The following is a 22,033-nucleotide window of genomic DNA, read 5'->3' as shown; positions in this document are numbered from 1 at the left end:
ACCTCTTATCAAAAATCTTAGTCTAATATGGAACTAAAGATACATTGTGAATTCAAATAAACTTGAAAATAGGCTAACATTGGGCCAGGATGGAACATAGGTACGTTTATAAATGCAAGTGCGTTTGCATATCAAATCAAATGATATTTCTTTTTCATTAAACATGATTCGCTGGGAATGAGATTTCAACTTCTTGACAACTTATGTTGTCAAAGGTGTAACTCATCTACCGTGGATCTTAATTTATCTTTAAATAAACCTCAGATGGTTACTGAGGCAATACTTGCTGAATCTGTGTAAGTATCCATGGTATCTACTGCCTATATTTTCCTCATTTCCCCCTCTTGAACATGAGATCATCTCCCATCTAATGGTATAGCCAGGTATTTTTGAAGGCACCTTTTGCAATTACTGCTTGAAGTTGTGCATATATGAACTAAAAATTAAGAAGTAAACTCAAAATAAAAAAAGTTAGGATTTTAATCCGAAGTGGCATAGTATGCATTCAGTTTCTATCCTAGAAGGCTAATAACTTTTAAGTTGACAAATCCTTGTTGTAGCAGAACTAACTGCACATGTGCCAACATGTTGTGTGGCATATTATGCTATGTTACAGACATTGGTATTTTATGCTAATTTACTTGTACTTTCTGATATTGCAATGCATAACCCATTTCCTGTTTTCCTATTATAGTTCTTCTCCAGTGCCTATTGTTCAAAATGCTCCTTTTTTGAGATTTTTTTGTGTACATGGTGGAAAAGGTGACATTGTGAAGTTTTACTTACCATTGTTGACTTGCTTTGATGACATGATGAAAGAACAGGTTCATTATTGGGCTTAATAATCATTTCTCTTGCATCTCCTGCATTTGAATATACATGGAGAGAATATCGAACAAAACACTACAAAGACATTTAAAATATCCTTTTTTATGACGAGGAACCCTTGTCGAAGCGAGGCAAACCCCGGGTGGGGCCCCATGACCACCCTGCCTTACGTGGCCCACCTATGAAAGCCATGGATACAACCGTATGCCAGCGGGGGTTGATCCGGCGCCTTCATCTCAGCACCCTCACAACCACCCCTCCGACCACGCGGGAGACCCCCGCAGTGGTAAAGACATTTAAAATATCTGTAGATTCTGTACCAATTTATTAGCAACGTAAACACCATGAAGTGAACAGCATAACAAAGAGGAGAGAATGCATGGAGTAGTTTGGCACCAGATATTGTTTATATCTTTTTTGTTATTTTCCCGGAAACCAATACCTATTGCATTTCAGGTCCAGCCAAGGAGAGTACACAGCCCTTCATCTTTTTTCCAGCCTGCTTCTTGTTCCATTGCATTTCGTCCAAATGCAGTTCTAATGCTGCTTAAAAAGGCGTACAAAGATATAAATCTTGGAACTATTGCACGATTGGTATGGGCTAAAATCTGGAATCAGGCAGTTTATTTGTTTATATTTTTTTTGCATGATTGCTGAATCCATGTGCTTGTTGCTGTTATTTAGGCAGCTAGAGTACTTCAGAAGATTATGGTCCCTGATTTATCACCTGAGGCAGCAATTTCTTCCACTGAAGCAATGAATAGTTTTTCTGATGAAGTGGCAAAGATAGAGTCACATGACGTAGAATGCTTCAGTGACTATTCTTGTTTGTTTGGTGAAGAGTTCAAAATTGATGGTGATTTTCCCAATTCCTGTAGTTTGAGCTTCTTGGATTCTACATTAGTGGAAGAAGGAATCCTGCATGTTCTCTATGCTTGTGCTGCAGAGGTGTGTTATTATGTAGGCAGTTTTCTTTTCCTCTTCGGATATTACTGAAGCAAAACAGTGCTTTTATGCTGGAATGCCAGAGTATGTTTTTTCATGATTTATCTTTGCTGTGTAGCCTCTTCTCTGTTCCAAGTTGCATGACTGTAGATCAGAATTTTGGTTTTTGCTACCACTTGTTCAGGCACTTCTGCCAGGTCATGATTTGTTCCTTGATTGTTTAGTGTTTTTTAATTAAAAACAATTCATTAGTCTAGATAAGACCTAATACTTTATCTTTCTTTCTTTAGCACTTCGTCCCTCTCTTGGCAGTCCTATGGATCAGGTTGATGAAAGTTTTATGCATTGGAGACAGCCTATTGTTCAACGTGCTCTAGCACAGGTTGGTGATGTGATAAAAACATGGTTTTATCCGTCCAGGCTTACTGCCATAACCATTGGTACAGTTGATGTTGACTTGCTGCTAATCAGACAACTGTTTTTGCCAGATTGTGACACTTTCATCATCATCTATATACCACCCTCTCCTTGGCGGATGTGCTAGCTATTTAGCATCACATTCACCATCACATGTTTGTAACCTTGCTCTTTTTGGTTTGTAGAAAATGACTTTCTTTATTATTATTATTGTTGTTGTTGTTGTTTAGCTACCAAGTAAATATTGGTCTCTGTTTGACGATATGTGCAACAAGAACATTTTAACAGCTTTACGAAAACTAATTTTCAGGTAAAAGCAGCATGCGTGCTAATTGATCTTTGTTCAGGACCTCTTGCACCATGGATACCAAGAGTAGTTGCCAAAGTATGCTTTTACTGAACCTGATAACTGTACTATTTTTATCTGCTACAAGCTTTTTGCCTGTCAATGATGCAGGTAGACCTCACAATGGAACTTCTTGAGGATCTTCTTCCAGTGATTCAGGTATATCTTTTTATGGTTTTAGATGTATCTGTGTTTTCATTCCTTAGCCATGTTTTTGAACATAGTTTAGTGGGCAAAGGACATTTTTTTGTTGTCAATGCACCATCAGGAGTACATTAAAAATGCCTCAGCGTTAAGGGTGTCAACGGGTCGGATTTGGTTCCGACCCAGGTGGAACCAGACTTGGACCAGATTTTCGGGTCGGGACCCGAGTCTAATTGGGTCTACTATAAGAGAAACCATACCCAGACCCGATAAGAACTACATGAACCAGACCTGGACCATACCCTGTAAAATAATATTTTTTATTATTTTTACATTGAAAAATTGCGGGTCTTAATCGGAACTCAGGTCGGGTCCAGGTCTGGTATAAAATTTCACAAACTATACCTGGGTCCATGTATTAATCGGACCTTCAGGTCCAGACCCGTCCTAATCAGGTCTTCTTATTTGTCATCATACCTGGACCCTATAGGGTTTGGTCCGGGTCGGGTCCGGGTAAACCGAACCCATTGACATCCCTACTCAGTGTATATGGCAGTAACTCTTTGTAAGGCATGCCAAGTGAATGATAACTGTTTGTTGCCAAAGCACTGCCAGTAGCACAGATAAAAATGCCTCATGATATATGATAACTCCTCGTTGTACATAATAACAGTGTATTGCTGTTCTTTATTAACTGTGATGGTCTTATGATCCTTTCTGTCACCTGTTAAGACAAAAAACAGAAAAAAGAAACCCTGAAATATTCTTCTTGTATGATGGGCAATACCATATGGGTTTGACCTTAGTGCAACACATGAGCAGAGTGTTACATTTCTATAGATGCTTTTAGCTTACCTAATACACTCCTCAGCTTTGATGTTCTTCTCCTTTTTACTGTAGATATGATTTTGATGTGACACGGTGCCTGTGTATTTTTGCAGCTGCAGCTATATTCCTATTTAGTTTTTTGTTCATTATAGTATTGTAGTAGTTACCACCATTATTAATTGTAGTTAAACTTTTTCCTGCCTTCTAGATAGCTCCTTCAGTTTTGATTCCTTAATTTGAGCAATATGAGGTCTTTCAGGATAGTCATGAGTCTGTAGAACGTGCATGTGCTGCTTTGAAATATATAATGTTGGCTTTATCTGGGAGTGTGGATGACATACTAGCAAAGTACAAGGTATTTTAATTTAATTCTGCTGGCTTTTTCTCTCAATTAAATCTTTAGCATATAATAAGAGGTTCTATAGCTTAGCAGCTGAAACTTGTGCCGATCTCGTTCATCTTTCTATCTGCCATATTCAGGAAGTTAAGCATAAATTGCTGTTTCTAGTGGAAATGCTTGGTCCATTCATTGAACCTGCCATAGCTGCAGTAGACGATACAACTGTTTTTGGAGATACAACTGTTTTTGGAGATGTTTCGACACTGGCAGTAGAAAAGCAGGAACAAAATTGTGCCATGGCACTAAATATTATCCGTACAGCAGTATGGAGGCCTGCCGTCCTCCCATCCTTGGAATCAGAGTGGAGGCGTGGATCTGTTGCTCCTAGGTAAATTTGTTATGGTGTTCACATATTCTATATTTTGTGATAAATATTGGATTTTAACAAATTCCTGTTTCTCTTGACAAATCCAGTGTACTTCTTGCAGTCTTGGGACCACACATGCAGCTGCCTCATGACATTGATTTTTGTAAGATCTCAGTTGGTAGAGGTGCTGAGGAAGAATATTCAACTAAATCACACGGTTCCTCTATCCAACATGATGGAACCTATCGCAAACCCCATACCCCAGATGACATTGGGAAGAAAGCTGAGACATCTGATATAAATGTGAGAAAAGATGTCAGTGAGGATTCTAACTTTTTGTTTGCTCCACCAGACTTGAAAAATGCTAATTTCAGAGGCACTATGCGCCAATCTGAAGCGAGTATGCAGGGGAAACAATGTACTACTGAGAGTGGGTTGAGCTCACAAGAAAAGATTCTGATTCAGGGGAGCCTGAATAATCAATTGGAAAATAATTTTGTCCTTGATGTTGGTTTGGCTGATGAGTACTTACAACTGGAAGCAGATTATGTTCAACTAGTGAATCATCAAGTTTGTGAGCTCAGGGCTTCTGAATTTCGTCTTTTAGCACTGCAATTACATTCTAAGCTTGATATCACACCAGAGTCTCACGATGCAGCTATAAATTCTCTTCTTTTATCTGCTGAGTGCTATGTTAATCCTTTTTTCTTGAAGGCTCTTAGGCCACGTCTGAAGTATATTAACAACATTGATATTAATATGAGGTCTCCTAATCAAGATGAGGATGCAAGTGGAATGAGAAGATATCTTCAGAAGGGCTGCAACTTGGAAACTGTGTCAAAACTTGAAAGAAAGCGTGATAAAACAGTTCTCCAGATACTACTTGAAGCTGCTGAATTGGACCGCCAATATCATAGTTCTGTATCTAATGAAGAGCAGTTCCCATATGATCACAGAGATTTTAAACAGAGCGTGGTGGTATCTTCATTGGATTTCGATTCTGCTGATGCAGTGACCCTTGTTCGACAGAATCAAGGATTACTGTGCCAGTTCCTGGTATACCGTCTAAAGAAGGATCAACATGCAATGCATGAAATTCTTATGCAAAGCCTTTTGTTTCTGTTAAATTCTGCAACAGAACTTTTTTGCTCTCCTGAGAGCATTATTGACATTATACTAGAATCTGCTGAGCATCTTAACAAACTACTTACATCATTCTATTATCACTTGAAAGATGGTAAAATGCAGTTAGATCCTGAGAAAGTACATGAAGCAAAACGACGGTGGATGCTACTTCAGCGGTTAGTCATTGCTTCTAGTGGTGGTGATGATGGTGCATGTTTCATGATTGACAGTGGAGGTGGATCCCGATATAGATGTCTAATTCCACCTTCTTCATGGATGGAGCGAATTCCAAACTTCTCTTCATGCCCATTACCGCTTGTGCGATTCATTGGGTGGATGGGTGTATCACGTTATGCAAAGCATTATATAAAAGACGGGCTGTTCCTTGCGCTCGACTTGCCACAGCTTACAACTTTACTGTCCATTTTTGTAGATGAACTTGCTTCTGTGAATAGTACGGCTGACCAAAAGACACAGCCGTTTATTCATGAGTCATTAGGTTGTCGGAGAGATTTTTCTGATAATAAAGGATTTAATCCATCTGACCATTCAGGTACTGAAGGATTCCTTCGTGTGTTTTATCCTGAATTTTCTATATATTTCCCAAACATGAAAAAGCAATTTGAAACTTTTGCGGGGAATGTATTGGAGGCTGTTCGATTACAATTGAGGTCTTTTCCTTCCAGCTTCATTCCGGATGTATTATGTTGGTTTTCAGATCTTTGTCTGTGGCAGTTTGTCAGTCCAGAAAGGGAGCAACAGTATGTCAATCAAACTGATCATTTGAAAGGATATGCTGCTAAAAACGTGAAGGCCATTACTTTGTACTTACTTGAAGCAATTGTCTCTGAACACATGGAGGCTATGGTACCTGAAATACCAAGAGTGGTTCAAGTTTTGGTGTCTTTATGTAGGACCTCTTACTGTGGTGTGGATTTCCTAGACTCGATTTTACATTTATTGAAGCCACTCATCTCATATGGTCTAGCAAAAGTTTCTAGCAATGAAATGAACTCAGTAGATGACTCATCTTGTTTGGATTTTGAGTCGTTATGTTTTGACACTCTATTTAATAATTTCAAGTGTGGAACAGAATGCCACAGGAGTGCAGACAATAAACTTTATCATGGGGCCCTCATGATATTTCTTTTGGGCGCTGTATTTACTGATCTGTCAGTAATGAAGAGAAACGATATTTTGCAATCTTTAGTGTCATGGACAGAGTTTGTCAATTTTGAACCTACATCTACCTTTTATGATTATCTTCGTGCATTTGAGAATGTTATGAAAAGCTGTAGCTTTATATTAGTTGAAAGCTTAGGTGAGTTTGGTATTCCTGCTGCAACTCAGCCTTGTTTGTCTGACAAATCTACTGCTTCATGCTTGAGTGGCAGTTTAGTTCATGGTAATGATGGTTCTGAAGGTGCTCCACCCAACTGTCTTCATGATGAAACTGGGTCATCAAAGCATCACTATCGTGGTTTGAAATATTTCTCATCATCTGAAGAAATTGTTGATTTTTCTAAAGATTTGGAGCAATTGATTTTTAAGTTATACCCAGCCATTGAGCTGTGCTGGAAACTTCATTATCAACTGGCAAAGCGGCTTTCTCTGACTACTGCAAACTGTTATCTGTACTCGACTTGCCTGCTGTCTGTTTGTCAGTCAACTATTACCAGTAGTGAAGATGATAGTGGGAACCGTGTGCCTTTTCATGTCGCCTTAGAACAAAGTCCTATCCATTGGAAAAATGCCCTTGAATCTTTTGCTAAGGGTGCATTTGCACTTGCGCAAAACCACTGCTGGCAAGGGGCATCTGTGATGCTTGATCATCTTCTTGGATTGCCTTCTATGTTTAGTCTGGACCACGTGCTCTCTTCATTATGCTTAGTCATCAAGCATTTCTTTTGCCATGCACCTAAAATTTCTTGGCGACTGCAGACAGACAAATGGTTATCAAATTTATTTTTGAGGGGTCTTGCTGGTATTCAAAGTGATGCTGCTTCTTCTTTAGTTGATTTGCTGTGTATGATGCTTGAACATTCTGAGCCTGAGCAACAATGTGTTGCACTTAAGCACTTGCAAAGACTTGTTGGACAAGCGAGACTTGGTGGGGTTGAGGTGTCATCATATGCAGGAACTAAGCCATCTGATGCAGGTGTTTCTATTCCAGAATCAATCATTACATTGGTAGTTGCTAAGACATGGGATAGAGTGGCAGTTTTAGCTTCCTCAGACCCATCAATGATTTTGAGGTCTCACGCAGTGGCATTATTGACAGCCTATATTCCATTTACTGAACGGGGCCAGCTGCAGTCTTTTCTTGGGGCTGCCGATGTTGTTCTTCCTATACTCGGCAGGCTTGCTCACTCACTATGTGAGGGTCCATCAGTGACACTTTCATTAACACTTCTTGCTACTGCATGCCTATACTGTCCAATGGATGATATTCTCCTGTTACCTCAAAACATATGGAGAAGCTTGACAGTGTTAGGAACTTCAAAAGCTGGTATTCTTGATACTTATCTTTCTGGGTTTTATTTTTGTCTACCAGGTTAATTTGTATTTCATTGAACCCATGCATCTCCTTTTGGCGCACTGTTTCCCATTTTCTCAATTTGGTTGACAGTCATTTGGGAAGCGATAGTGAGAATGCTGTTTCTGAAACATGTGCTAAATGATGAGGCTTAACTACTGATTTTATATGCTTGACCTTATAATTGGTGTTCTAGATGGACGTGTTGGTGATGTGGAGAGAGTGGCTTGCCAAGCTTTATGTAAACTTAAAAATGAAGGGGAGCAAGCAAAAGAGGTATAAGATAGTTATTCTAGTTTGGGAGTTTGTTTTATGCATCACCTTAAGATAATAGTTTAATTCCTTATTGACTTTTATTTCTGCGCCTATCCTATCCTATGATTCTTTGCTCAACAAGAACCCTTGTTCTAATATGTTTATGACTCTTGGGTTTGTGTAGCTTACTGTTCACCTTCTCTAGTCTTCATAGAGCTTGTTTTTCCTTTGTGCAGGTCCTGAAACAGGTGCTTACCACAAGTTACGTGAAACAACCAGTTGATCCTGACTTTGAGGGTACCCGTCAGACAATCATTCAGGTTGGTGGGTTTTCTGGATATGCCAGCTTTTATTTTTTCATTTTTTAATGCCTTCTTCTGCGTGTTGACTTGTACAAAATTTTTTTATTTGATTGGTATGATGCACATGCTGACTTAATTCAATAAGAACTGTTGCCCAGGTGTCCTCTTTTCTAAATAGACCATTGCATGGAATCATTGTGAAATATGCCATTTTTCATGTGGTTCTTAGTTAATGTGTTATTTGACGTGTGCGTGCATGTGTGCATGCGTGTGTGAAACAAACTAGTTGATCCTTACTTTGAGGGTACCCATCAAACAGTCATTCAGGCTATGTCACAGGGATTCGGCTAGCAGGGTGTCGCACCTGCGTCGACGCGATGCGGGTGCGGCACAGGGTGTGATCAACCCGATTTTGGTCCAATTTTCGGACTTAAAAAAAAATTGCCAAGAAATTTTTTTTTGCCCTACATGTCACAGGGATTCTCCAACTAGGTGCCGCACCCGTGTCGCACCCGCACCCTATGCGGTCAACCTGACCCTGGATGCAGTCAACGCACCCAGGGTCATTTATGTCCAACTTTATATATATATATATATACATATATATTTGCCGCACCCCTGCACCCAGGTTTTTTGAAAGTGCTGCACACCCGCACCCATGTGACATAGCATTCAGGTTGATGGGTTTTCTGGATATGCCAGAATTTATTTTTTCATGTTTTAATGTCTTCTTCCACATGTTGACTTGTACAAAAATATTTTTAGCTGAATGGCATGATGCACATGCTGACTTAATTCAATAAGAATTGTCGCCCAGGTGTCCTCTTTTTTAAATCAACTGTTGCATGGCATCATTGTGAAATATGTCATTTTTCATGTGGTTCTTAGGTAATGTGTGTCATTTGACATGCACATGCGTGTGTGGCAGGAAGAGAAATGGCTGTGGGACAATGATTTGAATTGTTTCAAATATTTGGGATCTATCATTCAAAAGTATGGAGAAATGAATGGAGATGTAAATCATAGGATAAAGGTTGGGTGGATGAAATGGAAAAGTGCAACTGGAGTGTTGTGCGATCGTAGAATGCCATTGCGGTTGAAGGGAAAGTTTTATAGGACGACTATTAGGCCCGCTTTACTATATGGTACGAAATGTTGGGCTGCCAAGAGACATCATATTCAAAAAATGAGTGTAGCTGAGATGCGTATGCTGAGATGGATGTGTGGAAATACAATAAAAGATAAGATTCGGAACGAGATACGTAAGAAGGTAGGCGTTGCACCCATTGAAAATAAGATGAGAGAGAATCGTTTACGGTGGTTTGGACATATTCGGCGAAGGCCTAATGATGCTCCAGTTAGAAGGATGGAGAAATGAGAAAATATATTAGTTAAAAGAGGTCGGGGTAGGCCTAGGAAGATATGGATGGAGATGATAGGAAAGGATATGAATGCTTTGAACCTCACCGAAGACATGGCATTGGATAGAAATGATTGTTGGAGGAGGATTCATGTGGAAGACCCATAATGATTTTCTTTTTTGGTTCATATCGCCGACCCCAATTGTTTTGGGATGAAGGCGTAGTTGTTGTTGTTGTTGTACCTATGTCACACGAACTCAGCTCCAAGGTCGCCGCACCCGCGTCGACACGCACGGACATGGGTGCGGCTCGGACTCGGTCAACCCGACCCTGAGTGCGGTCAATGCACCCAGGGGTCATTTTGGTCCATTTTTTCGAATTTAAAAAAAAAAAAATTGGGCTACAAAATTTAAAAAAAAAAATTCTTGGGGGGGGGGGGGCTGCCCCCCCCCCTTCTGTAAGCAAAAAAACCCTGAATCAGGCTTCACAACTCATCATCTGTCCCCTAATGGGCATAACTTTGACCGAGTCTTATATATATATATATGTATATATATATATGTATATATATATATATATATATATATATATATATATATATATATATATATATATATATATATATATATAGCCGAGTCCCCGTGTCCAAAACTTTTGAAATTGCGCTGCACCCGTGTCGCACCCGCACCCGCACCCATGTGACATAGTGTTGTACTCTTTTCCAGTATATGCTTTTACTGGCTCGCTATTTTCAGTGTCTCATTGCAATACCAACTATTCGTTTTTTGTTAGCATTGTGGCTGTGTTTGATGTATGCTGATGTTATTTTCTTGTTATAGGTCCTTGCTTCTCTGACTTCTGTTCAGTCCTACTTTGATTTCTTCTCAAACAGAATAAGTCTGAAGGATATGGTATGTAATATGATGCCACAATACCTGCTCTTAGCTTTGTCTATAACATTCTTGAACTAATTGAAGCCATCTCTTAATGTTTGTAGGAGCTTGAAGAAACTGAAATAGAAATTGAACTTCTGAAGAAAGAAACTGTGCTTAAAGAAGTTTCTGAAAATACAAGAGAAGAAACTAATGCATTACCTCTTTCAGAAAGTAAGTCTTAGGGCTTATGATTAATACCTTTTTTGTCATGATTTTCTCCTTTTTTGACAAATTCAAGCATATCAGATTCATTCTTGTGAGACTACTAATTCAAGTAGTTTTTTTGTACTGACTGCATTCAGCAATGTGCACAAGCCGCAATGATCGCCTGGAGCAACTTAAAGCTGACATTCAGAAACTGTATGTATCCTAGATTAAGTGTGACTTGTAGACTTTGTATATTTAGTTTTTGTTGGAAAGTTTACCGAAAAAATTTGGACATACTTGAAGTAGTATAACTGTCTATAGATGTAATTGAAGTCCATGAGATTCTTTTATGTGCAAAATACCTTTGTGGCATATGTGCATTTGATGATCATTTAATAATAAAGTAGGTTCATTTATATGAAGCCACTGGGTTTATCTTAGAAAGTCACACCACCTTCTCTCTTATAAGATTGAAAGAATGTGTCTGTGTTAGTTTGGCAGTTATTTGGTGATTACTATATCTTCATTGCATTTTGCTAGGGAGAAGACAAAACTTAGAGAAGAAGTTGCAGCTCGTAGGCAAAAGAAGCTCCTTGCATGGCATGCCCGTCAGAAATTTCTTGAAGCTGCTATGTTGCGGGAGTTGGATCTTGTTCAAGAGCTTGATAGGTTTTTCTTTTTTTTCTCCTGCTGAATCTTGCTAATTTTTATAATGTATAATATATGTTCCAATACCTTTTGCAGGGTATTGATTATATCTCAATCAATTACAAAATAGGACACTGTTAATCCAGTGCTATTATTTCAATTCCCACCATTTTATTTTTAGGGAGAGGACCAGGGAAGCAGAGCGAGAAATTGAGCGGCAGCGACTATTGGAGCAAGAACGTGCAAAAACTAGGGAGTTGCGGCATAATCTTGAGATGGACATTGAGAGAAGAACTCAGGCAAGCTTTATGTTTTTGTTGTTTACCTGAGAACTAGAACTAAATGAAATGATTTAGTTTGTTGTTGTGTATCCATATATGCAATTATCTTAGTGTCAGTGTCCAATGAAGTGACCTTCCATTAGTTAAGAAAGGACTCTTATGGGATCTATATAGTCAAAAGCACTAGGCGGTGCCTAGTCGGTAGACCCCTAAAAAGACTTGTCGAGTACTAGGCGAGACTAGTCAGACCAGTCGGTACCCCATTTAGAATATAAAAAAGTATATGAAATATACATAAAAATATGTTTAATTCTTTTACTCATAAGATGTTTTCATCACATAAGTACAAAATTACACATGCTTTCACAAAATATATTAATATACATCACCAAAATATAATATATAATTGTACACACACAAATATATATATATATATATATATGTATATATTCAATTATTCATAACATATTCAATATAATCAACAAAATATGCTTTCAGCCTTTCATGTAAGCACAATACACATACATATATAAATAACATATTACATAATCCATAATACTAAACATGCTTTCAGGCTTTTATAGAAAAATTCATCAGAAACAAAGTAACACACACATATAAAAAAACATAATCAATTAAAATTAATTGTGCATGCTATCAATGTTTCGCAGAAAAAATCCCAAAATCAAAGTAACACACACACAATATATACATATATATATAATAAGCATGTTTTCATCATTTCACAGAACCTATGTCACAGAGATTCGGCCAGACAGGTGCCTCACCCGCGTCGATGCGACGCGATGCGGGTGCGGCACCCGGTGTGGTCAACCCGACCCTGGGTGCGGTCAACGCACCTAGGGTCATTTTCGTCCATTTTTGGATTTTTTTTTTTAAATTTTGCCCTATGAAATGGGCTGCGGAATTTAAAAAAAAAAAGCAGACTGTTCGCACCCGAATCGACCACCCGGAACGGCAACTCCCGGCTTTGGCTCTTGGGCCTCGAAACCATCAGACACTGCATAAACAGAAGAATAACCGGTTACCCATCAAAACTGAGTCGAGATAAAGAGATGAGAATATGCGAAGAGGATGTACCGAAACAATCCATTTTCTTTTACCTGGTTATGGCTCGGTTTGATCAGAAGCTGAGTAGAACCGAGAACCGGCCTCGAGATACTCTGCTGAACCGGTTTGTTGGCAAAACCAGTTACCTGAAAACCGGAGTAGCCAAAATGCGCGTACCCTTCATTGCTCCTTTGGGGCTTCACCTGAACCCAGAGGGAGAGAGAGATCAGTACCTTCAAACAACAAAAACGGTAGTGAGAGAGAGAGAGAGGACGTTGGGATTTTACTTGAGATAAGGGGTTGATGTGGGGAAGAGGGTGGGGAGAATGGTGGTGGGAATCGTCCAGAATGGCAAACGCAAGTTGGTGGGCAAGCTTCTCCATGGAGGACGTGAGCTCGCAGAACTCCGGTTCGAATTTGGAGGGAGGGTGACGGTTCAGACAGTAGATTTTCGTCCGGGAACACATTGGACGACAGCCAAAGCTCTCCGTCCTCCACATTAGGAGCAAAATCCGCCATCGCCCTAACCCCCAACAAAAGAATGGCAGGAGAGAGAGAGAGAGAGAGAGAGAGAGAGAGAGAGAGAGAGAGAGAGAGAGAGAGAGAGAGAGAGAGAGAGAGAGAGAATTAGGGCTTGGAGGGAAATTTAAGAGGTCGCGCTCTCTTCATTATATGGGGGTCAGGGAGGCACTGTGACCGAGGGTTTTTTTTATGGCGTCGAGTAAGTGATGCGGTAAACAACGATTGGACATAAAAGTCAAGACTTTAATCCGTAAACTGCCACCTTTACTGAATTGGTAAATTTGGTATAAAAGTCCTTTTCGAAATAAATCTGGCCATTCGATTTTTGCTTCAGAGCAGTGACTTAACTTTTAAATGGTAATGGATGTCAGCGGAAGTCAGTGAATTGTTCAAGAAATGGCGTTTCTAACTTGAAACTAGAATAGTAACTATTGAGTATTGAGAAACAAAGAGGCGAGGTTGCGAGGGGGGGGGATTTTGGCGCATTCGGAAATTAAAGGGACTGTGGCTGTTGATGTGACTGCTGAGTCATGTGACCGCCTGCTATCCTTCCTTCCCGCTCGGCGCCACTCGGCTACTACCCGTCGGACGGTCCGTACGCTTCTGTGTCCAAACCAAAGTCGGGTCCGAAACAAACTTACCTCCCGTGTCGTGTCTACTTGTATTTTATTTTAGTAAAAAATACACAGCGAAGTCGGGACCCGCGCCGGGGGGAACCCCCGGACCCCCCTTCTCTCTCTCTCTCTCTATATATATATATATATATACATATATACATATATATATTAATTTTTTTGCCGCACCCCCGCACCCAAGGTTTTTGAAAGTGCCGCACCCCCGCACCCGCACCCATGTGACATAGCACATAACAAATCACACAAACACACACACATATATATAATAATAATAATAAATGACAACTGTCCTCGTGTCTAGGTAGGGGCACCTTAGTCGGTGCCTAGTCGGCAAAATTGATACCTTTTAAGGTAACCACCTAGGAATTGCAAAGCTTAGGTGTTTTACTTACGCCTAGATCGACTAGCCAGACTAGTCGGTGCCTAGTCGAGGCTTTTGACTACATAGTATGGGATCCTGTTTGGCAATTTATAGAGTTGAAAAGCTGGCTTAAAATTTTGATTATATTTTTGGAGCTGTATTTCACACTTTCTCCTATGTTGTTCAGCAACTTGAACTTTTTCTGACATTGTATTTATTCTTGTGCTTGTAAGCATTGTATAATCGTCATTTATTTGCAGTGTCAAAATCTTTTCACATACTATTTCCTTTTCTTTTATTAACATTTCCTGTTTCTGATTAAATAAGCATGCATCACAAAAGAAGTTAAGTAGTTAACCATTTCAGTGAATAAGCCGGACACAAACACAAATACAAAATAGGTTTAAGCGAATAAAGGTTATCTTGCTGCCAGAATCCATAAGTGTCATCTAGTTGTCATGGATCATCCGTCACCAACTGCTCACCAATAACCCTGTTTGATGACCTTTGATTTCATCCGTCGTCCACCATAATCATCTATTACTTTTATTGGTATTATATGGTTATACCAGAGTTACTGGAAATTTCTTAGGTAGGTGGGAAGTGCGCTTCCCAGAGACTTGCTTCGGAAGTGCGAAACTCCTTCCGAAATTTCATGGGAATCTCGACTCCCCGACTTCTATGTTTCCCACACACATTGTCCATTCTTCCTATATGCTTTTCTCACGTCTCTTTTCATGTTTTCCATGTGCTTCCTCTCACGCTTCCACTCACTTCCCATATGCTTTATCTAAATTGGTAACAATTGTTAGATTTTAACAACAAATTTATTCTTCTTCTGAAAAATCATAAAATATAAGAATAATCAATTTTATTTTAGTTTTTATATTCTTCTTGTTCGATTCCTATTCAGTTCTCATATTGCTTCCTTTTTTATTCTTGTTTCGCTTTGAAATTGATATTTCGCTTCTCGCTTCCGCTTCCACTTCCTAGTCTGGCAACCTTGAGTTATACCAATCATTGATCTTAAATTGTTGTCCCATTGCTCAATATTTCGATTCTGCTCCATTTTCCTTTTAATAGACAAATCTTATCGTATGCTCTACTTTAGCATTTTGTTGCTCTAGCAGAGCGGCTCATGGATCTCTCACAGTTCATCACCATGGGTCTGTTCTGCTTCCAGTAGAATTTCTCACACTGTAGGTGTCAGAGACGAGAAGTGTCTCCCATAATCCATCCTGTACTGGATGGATATTGGATCTACTTCCAACTTCCTAGATCAATTCACCTCTAACAAACTAATTCTTTTGCATGATTGCACCCCAAACTAAGAGCTTTTCGTTGTTTTCCAAGAGTTTTATGCTACTATTATTAAAACTGTTGTACAAGAGCTCTGCAAAATTATGGAGCTTCAAATTGCATAGCCAGGTTGGCCTTATCAGATTTTCTGAATAAAACAAAACATATTTCCAGTTAGCTTGCTGTGGTTAACCTATGGGTTTCCAGGTCAACTGTATGTACAATTGGTTGTAGCAAATATATACCCTATCCATCTCTCTCTCTCTCTCTCTCTCTCTCTCTCTCTCTCTCTATATATATATATATATATATATATATATATATATATATATATATATATATATATATATATATAATGTTTCAGTGAGTTGATAGATACGAATTTTGCGCCCTTCATAATCATTGCTTAAAAAGTTAAATATTTGGTACGCCAATAGAACTCAGTTGCACATGAGCAGAACTAAGCTTAATCAAACTTGATGGACACAAGCTTGAAGACCTCCATTCAAGTGCATTGACCTTGAGCCTGGTTAAGGCTTCACATGTTGAGCTTGAACATCCAAGTTCAGGCTCGGCTCATCTTCTTACAGCCCCATTAGTGACCTCCTGTGTGAAGGGAGGCACACATACATTTTGTTTATATGTAAATGGCATCAATCTTAACAAAGATTAATTATAAATGGTCACTAAAACTTGATATATTACAAGTATGCAAAATTACCATCTGAATATAATTTGATACTAAAATACAAAAAAGTTCAAGTTTGCCCTAGAAAAATGGTACTTCTCATTCCTTAAGTTATATATCTTGTTTTGACAGATACAACTTGTCTCCATTGGATAGAATATTATAAACTATCTCTGTTACCTTTTTGGAAAAATATTGCTAGTTTATGTTTTATGCTCACAAAAACTCTTTATTTTTTCTCTAAACTTTCTTTTTACAAAGTGATGATTATTATAAAAAATTGTCCTAAAAGTTGTTTGTTCTTTTTGCATGAAAACCTATCAATGGTTGAATTTTCATAAAGCACAATGTTTTTTTTTGAAAGAAGGTATAAATATATATTGATAGAGTTTACAGCTGATGCATAGATGAGTGTGATGAGATGTCACACCCGCTATATCAAAGAAACAGAGGAACACAAGTCTGTCCAAGAAAACCAGTCCCGACAAACCCGGAATCCTAATAGAAATAGAGGACAAGAACACGTGATCGAGGACCAATCAAAAGATCGCCCGATTCCTCCCGATCCATTCAATCGGACGTCTAGGCCATTTAGAGCGTGCCCTGTCCGGAATTTCCCATCGTAGTCAATCCATAGAGGCAGCCCAATCACTGCTCAGCTGCCTGAAAATACGCTGATTTCGTTCCTTCCAAATAAGTTGCCACGTCATAAGCAACTGTACACGCAAATGCCTTTCTGGGAAGCCATTGGGCATTTGGTGCACCCAAAGCTCTATAGAATGATGAAGCACCATAAAAACCATCACTAGAAAATGTCCACCTAGGCTGGTCCTCACGTTGCCTGACTGAAAAAGTAGAGAGATGGCTAGTGTCTCAGGTTCCTTCTTAAGGCGACCATACATCCCTAACCATAGAGTACTTCCCGCTGGTCACATCATGAAGGTTAGGGAAAGCTTCTCGAAGGCTTCCAACACCCTACCATCTGTCTTGCCAAAACAGTGTGTGTCAGCCATCCCCAATGACCAATCGGACACCATGACAAAAGTCGGCTAGAACCGAAACCCAACCCTTCCAAATCCTCGAACTCTTCTTCCACTTCTGATTTTTGGACCAGCTGGAAGGCCATCCACAATGACCATAATTTTTCAATGTAAATAGTCGCAATCCGACCCTCTTTGTTACAAATCGCCTACAACCATTTCACAAGGCCTTGTTCCAAATATGCAAATTATGAATTCCCAAACCCCCTAAATCACGAAGCTTGGAAATAGTAGACCAACTCACTAAAGAAGTGAATTTGCTCTCAAATTTACCAGACCAAATAAATCACTGAAAAATATTGGTAAGATGCTTTTCCACCTTGGGTAATTTGAAAATTAGCAAGAAGTGGAGCACCATAGGGGATAGGCTGAACCTTACTAGGTTTATGCGGCCTGCCCAAGATAAGAAGCTAGCAACACAGGACTGGGTCTTCGCCCTCACATGGTCCTCCAATGCACTCCAATGCGACTCCCTTGAAACACCCAAGTGTAGAGGCAAACCTAGGTACTTCATAGGAAGGGAGCCACCTTCTCATCCAAAGATGATTAATGTCAACCGTGGCAATTGACTAGTGGGGTCGTTCAATACAAAGATTTGACTTTTCTCCCCATTCATATGCAAGCCCGATACTTCGGCAAAGCATCTAAGAATAATCCATAGAGACCACATATTCTCTTTGGTAGCCTCCCCGAAAACCAACAAGTCATCGGCAAAGAGGCGGAGGAAGAAGAAGAGAGAGGAAGGGAGGATGAACATGGGAGGAGGAGGAGAAGTGAGCAGAAGGGAGGAAAAACAAGGGAGAACACGGGAGAAGAGGAAGAAATAGTGGGGGAAGAAGAGGCGGAGGAAGGAGAAGAGAAAAATGAAGAGAGGGAGAAAGGAGAGGAAGAAGAAGAGAGAGAGAGTACCTGTAGGTGAGCCATGAGCTAAGTCGTCTTTTTCTTCTTGCTGCAAATAAGAGAGAGAGAGAGTACCTCTTCTTCTTCTTGTTGCAAAAGACAGAGAAAGAGAGTGAGACAAAGAGAGAGTGAGAGAAAGAGGAGCACTTACCTCTACTTCTTGCAAAAAAACAAGAGGCGGAGATAGAGAGGGAAAAGGAAAAGGAGACAACGGGAGAGGGTGAAAAAAACCCTCTTTCCCCTTTTTATAGGGTCCATCATGGTCAACAAAAAAAATAATGGACAAAAACTAAGCTTGTCGCCTAGGTGGTCCCCAGCCTAGGCACAGCCTAGGCGGTAAAGTAGGGCCCCACCACCCAAACCTAGTCACCCAGGCAGTGGGACTGCGCCTAGGCCACCTAGGCACCGCCTTTGACAACTAAGATTGGTAGCACCCAGAAACACCAAGTGCCAGCACCCTGAAGTGCCAGTGGTGCCAGTGCCAGTGGTGACAGTGTTTCTGCACATTTGGAAGTTACCCATGTTGCATAAGATTCACATTTTTGGTCTAGTATTAGTCTCCCAGATTCTTGGCCTTATATTTGGAATCAGGAAATCATTGAGGATGTTAATGTCATGCAGTTTTACATTTTATGTTGCATGTGTTTGGTGCTTACCAAGCTTTTTTAGTTTTCAACATTACAAGTATTTTATATGTGGTAATGTATTGTTACAAATGATTGTAGGTACACGCCTCTAGATCTCCATGGTTCAGTTTTTTTTTATCCAATCAGACCTGATAGATGGATTCAACATGTCCAAAATAGTGGAGAATGACTTTTGAATAAAAAAGAAATGATTTTAAGACCTGGGAAAGTATCACACATTGTAGGCCGTTGATTTTTTAAGCCTTAAAAAAACCTGCTTACGTGTCATAATTAGATGATCTAAGAGCGGATTCCAACTAAGAAAAACGTGTAGATCACAACTGTAAGGTTAGTTTCATGAAACAAAACAAAACAAATAGAAAAAAATAAAAAAAGTGGGCATTTGTACCTACAAATGTTTGTACTAAATATTGTCCCTTTATATGTTGTGGGTATTCCCCATAATGATTTTTATGAGCAATCAGAGTTGCTTTAGTGTCACTGCCTAACTTTTGTTTTTGGATTGACTTTTGTAGAGAGAACTTCAACGGGAGTTGGAACAAAGAGATTCTGGCCCACGATCTCGTAGGGAGTTCTCATCGTCAGCGACCAATAGGTTTGCTCCTAAATCATCCTTAAAATGTTTTTGTTTTATTTAGGTCTTCTCATTTCCTCTGGGACATATTATACCTGGATCTCAAGGACCCTGGTTCTTTTCTTTATTCGGGTTGACCAATTGAAACATGTTACAGACCGAGGCAGAGTGGCTAGGAATTAACATGTTTTAGAAAGATTCACATACCCTTATTGACAAATCTGAGGATTTCTTGTCACTGTACAAACTGACCTTAACCCTATGCAGAAAAAATAAAGGAGCTAAAATCTCCCCGAACTCCCAATATTAGCCCCCTTTAGAATTGCTCAAACTTGATTTAGGCAGAATGTCTGTCTTGCCATTTAGAAAATGGCTTCTAGATTGGCTGGTCCTGTAGTTTTTTAACTTGGCACCTGTAGATTTGAAACTAGTCCTTTCTGGGATACGTCTAACTATTTATTGTGAAGTGTTTCCATTCAAAGATCACTTCATGCATGTCAAATTCATCCCTGGTGAGTAATATGATTCTCTGCCAGTAGTAGATTCAAACATTAGGCTGATACTGGTTTAGTGCTTTGTGTGACATGGTCCTGCTTTATTATTTTTGTCATTTCTACTGATGTTCTTTTTCTGCTGTTGCCTTTTTTTTTCATGTTGGCAGTCGGCCAAGGGAGAGGTATCGTGAGCGCGACAGTGGACGGCCAGCTCAGGAAGGCAGCTTGAGGCCAAACAGTGCAGGCAGTGGCAGCCGTGAGGGAGCCACAACCCCACCTCCAACTGGTGGGACGAGCACCACTTCAGCCACTAACGCATTGGTGCTTAGTGGCTCTCGGTCTTATGCTGTTCAACCGCCCATGATACTTCACTCACGAGAACGGCTTGAAGAACGTATATATGATGACAATTTTGATGGAAGCAGAGACTCAGGAGATGCTGGAAGTATTGGAGATCCAGATTCTGCATCCATAGATGGAACAAGCGTTGGGTTTGGATCATCACATAGGCAAGGTTCACGGGGTAGCAAGCCTAGGCAAATTGTGGAACGTAGAGAGCGGGATGGAAGGCGTGAAGGAAAATGGGAAAAAAAGCATTGATGAGGTGGTTTGAAGCATCAGGGAACACCTTATGACCAGACTCGTAGTCAGAATTTTGTTCCAAGAGAAGCAATTTCAATAGAAAGATCTTAGCGCTCTCATTTCCAAATTTACAAGAGTTCCTATCTTGGGGATGGTGCCCTTATCAAGATGTCCTTGGCTTTATACACATGCATGATTGCATACAGGGTCCTTCCGTATATACTACATCACTGGTCAGTTTTAACTAGTTATTGTTTCACTTAACAGTAAACCACCTGGATCTGGCCCTGCTGCAGTTCAAGTTTCTTTGAGGTCCAAGGTCACATTAAGCTGGCCTGTTACAGCAGTGAGGTGCCTGGTAAGCATGGGATCTGTTTCAAGGTCACATTAATCTGGCCTGTTACAGTAGTCAGATGTGCCTGGTAAGCATGGGATCTGTTTCATTTAATAATCGTTGTGTCACTAACAGGAAGAGTATATATGGATCCAGGTGAAGCAGTCAATTTTCAGATAACCAATGGTAGATTAAGAAGTCAATGGAGCAGTAAGTTGTCCGAGTCTGTCACTCAACAGTCCTTTATGTTCCCGACCAGCACCATTGAAGGCATAGCTGGGGGTTTCCAAGGTAGGCAAGTTTACCCACCTGATTTCTTGCAGTCTATTAGTGTCATTCCTGATCACATTATAATTACTCCGGTTGTCTTGGATAATCTTGCTATTTTTCATGGCTGATTGTGTTTACATAGAATTTGCAATGGTTAAAATAGACGTGTTATGAACCTAAATGTCCACAAAGGAACCATATATTCATTTGTTTTGATTTCTTGACTGTAGATGCAAAATAGATCTGTGTAGGATATTTGTTTGGAAAATGACTACTGTACAGGTAATTTGACCTGATTTCCTAAAAACTTTACAATTTTCGATATTTTCCTGATCAAAATCGCAAATAGTTAGGGCCCTTTTACCTTTCACAATTGCGAATTTATGCCTTTTTGCGATAAAATTGTACCGCTCGTCGGATTTGTCTAACACCTACTTAAATTCAGAATCACAGTTTTTTTTATGCAGAAATTCACGAACTCACATAAATTTATTTGCAAAATTTCGGTGAGAGTGAAACCACCAAAATTGCAAATATCCTACTCTTTCACATAATAAAAAAATTTGCATAAAAATATTTGCCAAACACATTGTCTCACTCTTGCAAATATCCTATTTTTGCTCGTATACTTTTTGAAATCGCATAAATTTATGTGCAAAATTTTAGATATCACAATTATCACACTTGAATATTTGCAAAATTATGACAAATATGCGATATTTTTTATTTTTTGTGAATTTCTTGAATAATATATAAACACACTAATTTCGCAAATAACTTATTTTTTCTCACATATTGTACGTTATTGCAC

The 22,033-nt window shown here is 39.5% G+C and overlaps 1 protein-coding gene across 5 annotated transcripts in view; it reads left to right on the top strand.

Annotated features, from left to right (window-relative positions):
• LOC149822492 (uncharacterized) overlaps positions 1 to 22,033 on the top strand; it is a 76,033-nt gene that overhangs the window by 51,204 nt on the left and 2,796 nt on the right. Inside the window, exons 8-27 of one of the 5 annotated variants that reach the window (XR_016426210.1) lie at positions 1,285 to 1,422; positions 1,513 to 1,776; positions 1,892 to 1,970; positions 2,064 to 2,155; positions 2,262 to 2,345; positions 2,501 to 2,575; positions 2,648 to 2,695; positions 3,768 to 3,863; positions 3,989 to 4,236; positions 4,323 to 7,849; positions 8,073 to 8,152; positions 8,368 to 8,451; positions 10,634 to 10,705; positions 10,792 to 10,900; positions 11,032 to 11,089; positions 11,417 to 11,545; positions 11,706 to 11,823; positions 19,484 to 19,563; positions 20,204 to 20,976; positions 21,109 to 21,434. Coding sequence is in view for 1 of the 5 variants with exons in the window: in XM_089981575.1 (XP_089837701.1) it covers positions 1,285 to 1,422; positions 1,513 to 1,776; positions 1,892 to 1,970; positions 2,064 to 2,155; positions 2,262 to 2,345; positions 2,501 to 2,575; positions 2,648 to 2,695; positions 3,768 to 3,863; positions 3,989 to 4,236; positions 4,323 to 7,849; positions 8,073 to 8,152; positions 8,368 to 8,451; positions 10,634 to 10,705; positions 10,792 to 10,900; positions 11,032 to 11,089; positions 11,417 to 11,545; positions 11,706 to 11,823; positions 19,484 to 19,563; positions 20,204 to 20,636 (5,814 nt within the window). In the remaining 4 variants the exon portion in view is untranslated. Of the gene's footprint in view, positions 1 to 1,284; positions 1,423 to 1,512; positions 1,777 to 1,891; positions 1,971 to 2,063; positions 2,156 to 2,261; positions 2,346 to 2,500; positions 2,576 to 2,647; positions 2,696 to 3,767; positions 3,864 to 3,988; positions 4,237 to 4,322; positions 7,850 to 8,072; positions 8,153 to 8,367; positions 8,452 to 10,633; positions 10,706 to 10,791; positions 10,901 to 11,031; positions 11,090 to 11,416; positions 11,546 to 11,705; positions 11,824 to 19,483; positions 19,564 to 20,203; positions 21,435 to 22,033 lie in introns of those variants that run through there. The other 4 variants (XR_016426207.1, XR_016426209.1, XR_016426208.1 and 1 more) reach the window with 4 other exon arrangements.

The sequence above is a fragment of the Nuphar pumila genome, chromosome 11, assembly GCF_984573655.1.
Source record: "Nuphar pumila chromosome 11, dmNupPumi1.hap1.1, whole genome shotgun sequence".
Lineage (NCBI taxonomy): Eukaryota > Viridiplantae > Streptophyta > Magnoliopsida > Nymphaeales > Nymphaeaceae > Nuphar > Nuphar pumila.
This window is presented reverse-complemented; position numbering and strand designations above follow the sequence as displayed.